Genomic DNA, 11,475 nt, shown 5'->3' with positions numbered 1-11,475 from the left:
AGTACTAAAAATTTATTATTGTATTCTTTTATCATACAAGAGCTAATCACCGACGATATGATTTCTTTTAATTTCATACTTTGTTTTTTTTGGATACATTGCGTAGAGAAAGAATAATAGTTGAAATTTTGTTAATTCACTTAGATTTAATGAGCTCAAACAAATACAATAATATTTTATTATTATTTTCTTTAATATTAACCACGCATCGCGTGGGTTCTAATATTAGTATGGTGTATATAGGTAAAAATTTACCTGCACCGGCTGTTTACACCAAGCCAACAAATATAAGACATATATTTTGTATATATAGTTTTCAATACTTAATTATAATTAAATGGAATGCATTTTCACTTTAATTTGTTGATTTATATATTTCTTTGTATTTATTAGCATATGCAGATACTACGAGAAATTACAACAAATACTGCAATAATCATAATTCATAACTCATGGCCTTGTCACGTCTTGCAATTCTTTTGGGACATTTTGTTCAAATATTTGTGCTAGGTCCTACTACAGTTTGCGTGATTCTAGACAACTCTCAAACTGAAACTTTTTATCACGTGTATCACATAAAATAGTATCCCATTAATTATGTGACAATCCTAACGTAACTAAAATAAGACATTTTGAAAGTAAAGGAGTGTGGGGTGAGAGTAGTAGAGACCATTATCTCGACAATAATGAATCAAAGTTAGTATTTTCGATGAATATTCCCATTAAGTAATCATGCATTATGATAAGAACAATATTCAATCCTCTAAAAAATATAGCGCTTTGTTCTCTTTTGATTATTTCATCGCATATACTTGCAATAGCATTCAAGTAATACCCTTATATTTCACCTGTTTCGACCTCACATTTTATTCATGACTTGACGACTATTTATTCCTATTTTTGCGAGGGAATCCAACTTGTTTTGAAATAAGATATCTCATTTTAGTTTCTTAACGATGTCCAATTGTATAAGGCAAAAAAGTGGACGTATGATGTTACAAACGTAAAAATTGCATGGGGCGCCCTATTTGGTTGCCCCCATTTAACATATACCCATTTTTTTAAAAACTTTTAATTTGTACCCATTTTTTAAATAACTTTAGCCCCCTTTCTCCTCCTCTTTCTCCTCCTTCGTTTTCTTCTTCTTTCTTCTGCTGCTGTTGATGCAGATTATTTTTTAGGTAAAATTTCTTTTAAACTGTTGGCGCATAGAAATTAAAACTTTCTTTTGTACCTTTATATGATTAAAAAAGAAATTATTTTCCATAGTTCCTTTTGTGAGTGGAAATTATCAAGATACCATTGTTAAGATTTTAACAAACTAATACATAGACCACTTCCCTCATCCTCGGGAAGCTGTTCACTGGTTCCCAAACCTTCCTCCATCTGAAGCCTTCCAGTAGAGCAAGATGAATGAGAAAAGGTCAGTAGCGATTAGATACATGTATCAAGAACTCTAGCCAACTTTTCACGTGGAACAGATCTCTTCCTTCATTAATGACTTGAAAGATAGAACTTTTCACGTGCTGAGATTTTACCCCAAAGATTTTAACAAACTAGCAAGTTGTTTGATGGATGGATCCCCAGCTTATTTGAGCAGATCCTATTCTAAAGCTAGCTTCCAAATAACTTCAGCTCTAGAGCTGAAGTTCGACAGTTACAAAACAAAAACTTCAGCTCTAAAGCTGAAGTTCGATAGTTATAAAAACAGCTCTAGTGCTGAAGTTTGCCAGTTACAAACAAAAACTTCAGCTCTAGAGTTGAAGTTCGCAGTTACAAAACAAAAACTTCAGCTCTAGAGCTGAAGTTCGCCAGTTACAAAAACAAAAACTTCGCCAGTTACAAACAAAAAACTTCGCCAGTTACCAAACAAAAACTTCAGCTCTAGAGCTGAAGCTCGCCAGTTACAAAACAAAAACTTCAGCTCTAGAGCTGAACTTCGCCAGTTACAAAACAAAAACTTCAGCTCTAGAGCTGAATTTCAGGCCCGGCTACTAGAATGCTGAATTTTTGCGTGATTGCCTTTGCTACTTCAGCCCCATATGCTGAAGTTATGTGAAAAAACGGGTACGCTTGCAATTTTTTTTGCAAAGCAGGTACAAGTTAAAACGTGACACAAAAAACGGGTATAAATACAAATGCCCCGTTATAAACGGGGTAAACCACAACGAAGTACTTGGGCCTGGAAAGGGTTGCACAGGGGTCAGAATGTGAAACAACCCAATAAGAGGTTATCGGATTACAATTGGGATCGAGGTTGAGGTACATGTTTCAAGGAATTGCCCGACAAGAGTAATTATAGTTACTATAACTATCAGCTCATGGAAGTGTAGGGGTATGTGAATAGAAGTCTTTTCTTTATTTTGGCTTAACTCTTGTTGAAGCACTCTCGAACCTCCCTCCATTTTTCTTTTTCATTTTCCTCTTTTCAGTTGTTCATTTGGTTGTTGCTACTTTGAGAGTTTGTTTTAGATTTGTAATTCTATCTTCTGGTCAATACAATATGGATCCACTACAAATTATTACTTTAAAGTAAAATGTCTTACTTTAATTATGAGACCACCCTTACATTACTAAGGCAGGTAAGTGACACTCATAAAAAACTTACTCATATCTGCATATCTGTATATTGTGCTGGAAGGAGATTCAATTGAACATTAACTAAACATTAACATTAAATAAATTCGATACAAAGGGGGAAAATAGCTAATTAGTGAAGGGAGTGTGACTTTGACAGTTAACGCTATAATGTGAAAAAGGAAGACGTGCTTACTACTACTCTTTAGATGTGCACCCCGCCACCAAGGTCCCATTATGCACCAAACTAAAGTTGTTCCATTCAAATCAAACTAAAATTTTCTCAATCCATTACTTTTTCTTTTTCTCTATTTCGCATTTCATCAAACAGTTGATCGTCGATCCAACTTCATTCCCAGCGATCATCATTGACGATCATGAGAAAACATTTGTCCTCGTCCGTAGCACCACCACCTTCTCCGATTCCCACAGGCAGAGGGTCACGTTCGGCTGTCGACTCAATCTTGGGAGAGTACATTGATCAATCAATCCACGTTCCTCACTTGACTCTCCCGAAAAATACACATCGTTGGGTGCCTGATGAAATCTATTATCCGTCACTTTTGCTGAGGGAAAATGATGCAATGAATAGGTTGTTGAGCTCTGCTGCTGAATTCGGAGTGGTGAGGATTATTGGTCACGGCATATCTAGTGAAGCGTTAAGAACAATGCTGACTGAGAATGAATGGTTGTTTAGATTATCAAGAGGAAAGTATGGTAATTATGATAAGTTCGTTTGGGATTGGTCTGATAACACGATGGTACAAAAGGCCAAGGTTGCCATAGGGGAGCAAAATTTTCTATTTTTCCGGTAAGCTCTAAAACATATATTAATTTTCTTGTGTTTTTCTTTTATTATTTGGATTTAAACCTGTCTTTAATCTCTGATGCATGGAATTTGGACCATTATACCTGTCATGATTCAAATTCACATCATCGACATTCGGCACACTATTTGATTCGAGTGAACCAAATCATATGGTGCACCTCAATCATATACATTAAAACCAATCCAACTACAAAAGTTCTTTGAAAATCATATATACATATATATATATATATATATATATATATATATATATATATTTCATGTTAAATAATGAAACATTTTCAATTCAAAATTATACATGAAGCCTTTATAATAATAATAAAATAAAATAAAATAAATATTTTTATGTATGTCACGTACAATCCAATTAATACAATCCATCATAACTATAGCATTTGTATCAAAGAATAGAAATAAACACTTGGGACAATTTCAGACTAAAGAAAATAAGAATAACATATAGCTATCATGAAATAGAACGGGTGCCTCAACATATATCTCAAGAAGAGAGTCATTATATTCTAACCAAGCCTATTGCAAGTACTACACCTCATCCTGAAATAAATAAAGTAGGTGGGACCCTGAAGAGGGCTCACGTGAGCTGACTAGACTGTCATAGTACTCAATAAGTGTCATAGACACTCTCTAACTCAAGTTCCTAAGATAAGGCTTTACGAAAAAAATGCAACCAATAGTTAATGTACAACGATATTCAGTTATATCAATCATGATCTTTATCATTTTCAATGAAAAGTGAAATATAAACCATGATATAACTTTTAAAATATGAATATCAATCCATAATTTTAATAAAGATCATGCAAAATCATTTCAATTTTATTAAGTCATCAAAATCATTTTCGGCTTCTTAGGTTTAAACATAAGAAAATTCTCTTTTACCTTTTACAGGGAGCACTATACCGATACCGACATAATAAATAACTATTAGGTGATCAAACTAGCAATAAGTATTTGACCATACTTGTTCAGGGGGCTTCTTGTAATACTGTACAAGTCGACTTAACCTTATTAACTTAAGTAATAATAATCTTCCCTCATGATAGGGGACTTTATCCCCCCAAATCTCGGCTTAGCCATGAAATATATCCCTACAATGGCACATGCAATTCTATGGTAACGAGCTCAATATTAGAATCAATATCGATAGTCTCCACTAGCAATTTCCAAAATATTTAACATATAAAAAATATTTTATAGTCTAATAGCATCAAAGGATCTATTCTTTTATCAAATTATGATGTCCATAGTCAATCTAAACCATTGGACAAAATCAAATGAATAACATTTTTCATGTTGAAAGCTTTAGCAATATAACATCAATCTTTTAAAATATAACAAGTGGTATACCACTTATCAAGTTTCAAAAAGAAATACTTTTTCATAAATATATATCTTTAGCATTCAACAATTTATACTCTTATTAATATATATAAGTTTAAAAAAAAGTTATATCACTTGCCTCAAGTGTCATTTTACCCATAAGTTTTTGAAAATAAGATTTTTTAAAATAAAATCACATGATACTTCATATGCAACGCAATTTTAAAACACATGGCGAAATTATTCCCTGCTTGTTTCCACAAATGTGGATGCACATTTATAAAAACAATCTCACATATTAACTAAAAATATTCTTTTAGAGAAAATCTCTCAAGAAGAGAAAGTTTTTATCAACTTAGTTCACTTTTGCTTTACTAATTTTAAGCCCTTCTCTTTCGATATTCTAACTTTGATTAAAATTCTCAATCATCACCGACTAGTCGGTATCAACAACTAGAATCACAAATACATCAAAACCTAACACAAAATATTTATTAATATATACTAAGGTTCACAAGTTCGTTACAAGCCATCTACAACTTGAATCGTCCAGTAGGTTCACTGAGTAGCCTATTTGATTTTATGATACTACATTAATTACCCAATACCAGCAAGATACTATTCATTGTTTTCTTTAATCAACATTTTAAAAATATTTAATTCAGGTAAATACTTAGTTTTTCACTTTTAATTTAACTAACAAATAATTTAATAGGTTAATTGCATCTATTAATTTTATTTTCAAGAATACTATTCACCTTCTCCCTCATTTTCTTAAGTAGGTTTTTACAACATGAAGTAGGTTTCCCTCATTCACACCATGAAGTAGGTTTTTAAAGTTCAACTTTTTAACCATTACAACTTCTAATAAATGCTACAAATACTTCTAACTATTCATAGTAAATGAGTTTGGAGAATTAAAATTATTTCTTGTAGACCTCTTAAAAAATCACAACTTTAATGATTTTTTAATTCTTGAAGATTTGATGCTGAAATACATTTGTATGCTAAGATGATGATAAAATTCATGTACGTTGAGTAAAATCAACTCAAACCATCATTTAGAACATACCTTGGATAGTAGACTTGATTTGGAGCTCAAAATCGCCTCTTGGAAGTCCCAAACCTAGCCACTTTAAAGATAATGGCTCCAAAACTGCTCTTTAAACAACACTGGATGTCCCATGCAATGGTTGTGCGTGCATGGTCATCGCATGTCTGGGACTCTCTTTCACATTTGGTAAAAAAGTCATAACTTATTGTAGGAATGTCCAAACGATAAATAATTTGAACTATTGAAAACTGGATTCAAAGACCTTAAATTTGATTGACAACATCACTTAACGCCTTATATATTGTGGGTGCTCCTGAACGAGAAGGAAGGATCTTCAATTTATAGAAGTCTAAAACATTTTCCTCCAAGAAAAAAAACTAGCCAAATATGAAAGAATTATATTTTCCTTTTTCGTGAAAGGAAAAAATAATTATGTTAAATATGTTGTCCTTCCTTTAAAAGATAGGTAAAACAAACATGGTAAGAAAATTAGGACAAACACATACCAATTATGAGCTTGTAAATTCCATATAAGCACTCCATGGTAGTACCCACCTCTTCATGAAGGTTACTAATGATAGATACATCATCCGTCTTGTTTCTGGTAACTATAATAATCTTCTTTTTTCATGAACCATCACCTTAAGGTGACTTTGCTTATTCCGATTCTTCCCCACTTAGGAGTAAGTTCAATTTCAAACTCTTAGTTGTCAGTCAGACTTCATTAAAGTCACTATTTCAAGGTAGAACTTCCTTTTAACTATTGATATGTTTTCCCCTGCTAGTACTAGTATAGGTCATTTTCTTCCCAGCTAGGAACGACAGTTTATAGTTTTTATTTTCCATCGAGCCTTGACTTATATTTCGTCATTATGTCGTAAAACAAAATCTTTATTTTGTTTTCTTAAACGAAAAGGGGTTATGTTACGCTACAGTACTTGTAACCTTGTGGTCAAGTAGGAGCTTCTATATGAAAAGTCCCTTTTATATTGCAACGAAATAAAAGGAACGAACATGTGATTCCAATTTCCAATTCTTTTATGGAGTGCTTCGGTAAAATATCACGTAAACGTTGTGCCCAATAAAATACTATTTGATCTATTACAATAGGAAATTAGAAAAAAAAAACAATAAGAAATAAATTCACAAATACCTACTCAACCTAAATTATTTATGGCTCTACCCATTTCATAGACCATAGCATGCCCTTTAAAGATCAGCCACCTTTATTGATTCTTCTTTTGCTTTGTATTTTTTAGTTAGTATTATTTTTTCAGTGCAAAGTGCAGTGGTGGATCCCATGTTTGATTTTCTAATTTCATTCATATTTTTATCTCCATAATCTGTTTTAAGCACTTTTTTTGCTCATTTTCTTTAATTTTTTCTCCTTTTTTATACAATAAAAAATAACTAATATTGTAACATTTCATTTACTTTTTATTTTTTTACTTTTATATAATTGATAGAGTATTTTTTTCTTCTTTTTTCATATGTTTCATTTTTTCCATATTAGTTATCAAAAAATTAACCTATATAGTATATTTTTTTCCTCTTTTTTTTTTAAATGTGTATTACTAGAAATATTTCTAGATATGATCTAAAATTATATATCATTATAATAAAATGGTATACCAGTATAATAAAGTCGCATATTAGTGCTTAATACAGTATACTGTTACATTATATTGTATACTATAATAGTATAATGTTATATTATACTGTATTGTATAATGCAACAATATACTATTGTACGTAGTAAAGTGCATGTTGTTGAATTACATATTGTATACCAAAATGGCATATAGTATATCAAAATGGTATCTTGTATTTTTTGTTCAATAGTATACGGTTACATTATACTGTACATTATAATAATATATTATTTTAATTAATTATATATTATTAAATTAATTATTATATACCATAATAGTATATAATATTTGGTATGTAGTAAAAGTTTATTTTCGTTGTTAGTTAACTCAATTTTAATCTAAAATTCAAAAATTTACTCTAAAATCTCCACCAAATTGGCTCAAAATTTAGCCACAACCTCCGATCAATATTTTAAACATACTCTAGTCAAAATCAAACTGAAATAACTATACACTCAACAAACCCTAAAAATGTATCACTATTCCCTTAATTAAACAACCATAGCTCCGCGATCTTCTCCACAAACACCCACATGGATTCAAATGCAGATATCTTGTTGAAGGATGAGAAGCTTAGAAGTTTTCAGCTAGCGAATAAACGTGAAGAATTTTGGTGCAAATATCTTTTAGGAAGAGATGGGTGAGAGAGAGTAAATAATTTTAGTGGGATATGTATTTTTGTTAACTCTTTTGAATATGGATAAAAAGGGGTAATTAGTTTGAACTGAATAAGCAGTCCTCGTAGTGAATCTGGCTATTCTTGAATTTCTCCCTCCAAACTATGGAACTTTTTTTGGGCCGTAGCCTAACTGATAAAAGGGCAAATTATGCAAAATACCAATTGAGCTTAAAATAATTACCCTTTTCTATACATTTGAAAATTATTTGTAATATATACCTACCCAATTAAAATTAATTACCCCTACCTACCCACACCCATCCCAACTTTTTTTACCCATTTAGCTTAGCTTACCTTGATTTGGATTGAATTGACTTGGCTTGACTTGATTTGACTTGGCTTGGCTTAGCTTGGTTTAGTAGCTTTGTTTGACTTTATTTGGTTGTCTTTGACTGGATATTAAAAAAGAAATGGGTAGGGGGAAAACTTAAGTTTCTGCCGCCCGGATATTTCCCAAAGAACCCCCTGATAAAATTTACAATTTTAATTGGAATCCTTTCACTCTTAACCCCTGGTCTCGAGTTCGAGCCCTAAGAATGAAGAACTTCTTGTAATACATAACAACTTATCCTCATACATAGCTTACCCGACATGAATCCGTATTAATCAGCTAATAAGTTTTGAATTCCGGATGAATAACTAAAAAGAAGTAAAGTTTTAAAAAAAGTATTTTTTATTCTTGTTATACTTAACAATTTTATATTCTGTTTTTCTTTTTCTTTATTTGATTTAAAAAATGAAGAAGATTGATAATGATATATTTAATTTTGGTGCAGGCAACAGTTGGAAGAGGTATTGAAGAAACTAAAAGGAATAGCAAAAGAAGTGGATGAAATAATCAGAATGAGTAACACTAGTGATGAATCTTGGAAGAAAATTGAAGCAGAAGAAGTAAAGATGTACATATACAGATGCACAAAGAACCAATCGAGTAGCATGGACCAAACATGGCTTCCGCCCCACAATGCAACACTTGAAGATTCATTTAAGTATGCTTTGAACCTTTATCTCCCACTAGAACCACTTGAATTCTCTGTGCATTCAAAACGTGGTCGATTGCCGTTTAAGACCAGCCCACACACAATCATTGTCACTCTTGGACATCAACTTGAGGTATTTATAATATTTCCTCGTATAACAATATATATTTATAGACAAACATTAATACACTCTTGATGCCATTAAATTAGGAATATCGCAGCTCTCGCTTGATTGCAATTCAGGATCTTTACACAGATAGTAGGACAAATTCATTATTTACTTTTTTTGACTGGTATACATAGATTATGCATTAATTATAATCAATTTTACACACACACATATACATATACATATATATATATATATATATAAGTGTATATATAAGTATATATATATACTTATATTATACTGGCTATTTTTAATTTAATTGGTTGGGTGAGCGACTATTCAGGTTAATTCTTCTTTAATATTAACTAATTAGGAGCACACTAAAATTCAAACTCAGTGACATTGTGGTTTAATTTTGAGTAGGGGTGTACATGGAACGGGTTGGTTCGGTTTTTATCAAAACCAAACCAAACCAAATATATCGGTTTGGATTGGTTCGGTTTTGTCGGGTTTTTCGGGTTTTTTTGTTACATGAATATTATTTCAATCTTACTTTGTTAAAATTATAGATAAAGCTTTAATAAATGAATATATGTTTAATAAATATGGAAAAAATTGACAAACATATGATCTATTAAAATATTCTAAGGGGAGAATTTTTTTAGTAACACATGATAGTTATTTTCTTAGTCGTCTAACAATAATGTTTCGTTAATTTACGCTTTCAAGGTCAATACATGAGAGGATACCCAAATATTTCTACATTTTCTAAAGAAAATTCACTGTAAGTCTTAAAAATATAATTAAAATTTATATATTTATATGTCGGTTTGGTTCGGATTATTTTACTCAATATCAAACCAAGTCTAGTCGGGTTTTTTAATCGGTTTGGTTTGATTTTTCGGTTTGGTGCGGTTTTCCGGTTCGGTTTGAACACTCCTAATTTTGAATGATTGATTTTTGCCCTTAATCATCAAGCATAATGAATTATTTTTACAGAACCTTTTTCTTAAAGAAAATTTAGAAATTTACTACCAAATTCAGTCTCAATTATAGTCACTTGGCAAACTGAATTTGTTGTAAAATATTAGATGTTTTAGAAAATATGTATATTACTTATTATTATTATTTAATTAGTGTATTGTTAGCTAAGTACGATTATCTAAAAATAAATGAAGAATTGTATAGACAACGATTCAAATGATTAAAGCAATTAAATATCTTTGTTACGTTAAAGGGCAAAGACCTTAAACGTCAGTACAAGCATCGTTTGGTGTTACTCAGTTAAATGAAGCTTAGCATGAACTAAGATCAAACAATGATTGAAAAGCAATTTCTGAAAATAAATTTGTAAAAGAAAGAATGCAATGTTATGTGGAAATGGTGATACGATTAAACTAAAATATTTCCTTGTAATAGGAATGGAGTGATGGGAAATTCAGGTCAGCGGATGGAGAAGTAGCATTGAAACCAAATCTTCACATAGATCAAGCATTATTATCCTTGGAGCTCAAGTGGTCATTCACTAATTTGAATGATGACGTCTATAAAACAGAAAAGAGAATTACCCTATCTGATCAGGTTTTAATTTTAGTTATATTAATCTTAGTATACAGAATGTTTCTGTTTATGTACACAAATAATTAAATAATTTAAAAATATTAAGTAAAGCAAATGATGTACCTTAAAAAATTACGTTTCATTTTTTCTTTCTTCTTCCGGCTGGTTAATATTATTCCTTAATATTTTGCTGTTATGTCATGTATATAGTGTTTGGTTTTGTAAAGGAAATGATGTACCTTAAAACTGGGATTTGTAAGACATTAAGTGCTAAATGTTGTGGCGTGTGGTTATTTTGCTTCTAGTTTTGATTCATTATTTACGCTTAGTTTTGAGCATATATCGTTCCTCATGGAGGAGAGGGATGCGTATGTCCAACAACACTAAGAATGGAACCATAAGCTTAAATGCCGGGAGCTTTTCAAGGTATAGGTCTAACTATCTTAACTCTCTATTCCTAATATGCCATAGTTATTAAAGTTTCTTGACGGTGAAAATGAAAGATTAGTTTCTGGAGCTCAAAATCGATACAATTGAATCTGTCATTCAGGAAATATCAATAGTTTTTCGATTAAGAACGGTGAGACTTTGTGACTTTGAGGGAGGTATAGCCTGGTCCTAGATCTTTTTAAAATAGAATGATTTCGTATACGATAAAATCGGAGGGTCCAATTTTTCGTCGTTACGATACCTC

The 11,475-nt window shown here is 31.3% G+C and overlaps 1 protein-coding gene across 1 annotated transcript; it reads left to right on the top strand.

The window, feature by feature from the left end:
- Positions 1-2,841: 2,841 nt before the first annotated feature.
- LOC104210935 (uncharacterized) lies at positions 2,842-11,085 on the top strand. Its single transcript, XM_009759910.2, has 3 exons — positions 2,842-3,388; positions 8,909-9,245; positions 10,641-11,085. The coding sequence occupies exons 1-3, from the start codon at positions 2,955-2,957 to the stop codon at positions 10,866-10,868; spliced, it is 999 nt and encodes a 332-aa protein (XP_009758212.1). The 5' UTR covers positions 2,842-2,954; the 3' UTR covers positions 10,869-11,085.
- The last annotated feature ends 390 nt before the right edge of the window (positions 11,086-11,475 follow it).

The sequence above is a fragment of the Nicotiana sylvestris genome, chromosome 7, assembly GCF_000393655.2.
Source record: "Nicotiana sylvestris chromosome 7, ASM39365v2, whole genome shotgun sequence".
NCBI classification, from domain to species: domain Eukaryota; kingdom Viridiplantae; phylum Streptophyta; class Magnoliopsida; order Solanales; family Solanaceae; genus Nicotiana; species Nicotiana sylvestris.
This window is presented reverse-complemented; position numbering and strand designations above follow the sequence as displayed.

Excerpts from the sequence above, each read along its gene's own strand:
- LOC104210935 (XM_009759910.2), top strand. The coding sequence starts at position 2,955 with ATGAGAAAACATTTGTCCTCGTCCGTAGCACCACCACCTTCTCCGATT. Across the intron at positions 3,389-8,908 it reads CAAAATTTTCTATTTTTCCG|GCAACAGTTGGAAGAGGTAT; the intron begins GTAAGCTCTAAA and ends ATTTTGGTGCAG. Across the intron at positions 9,246-10,640 it reads CTCTTGGACATCAACTTGAG|GAATGGAGTGATGGGAAATT; the intron begins GTATTTATAATA and ends TCCTTGTAATAG.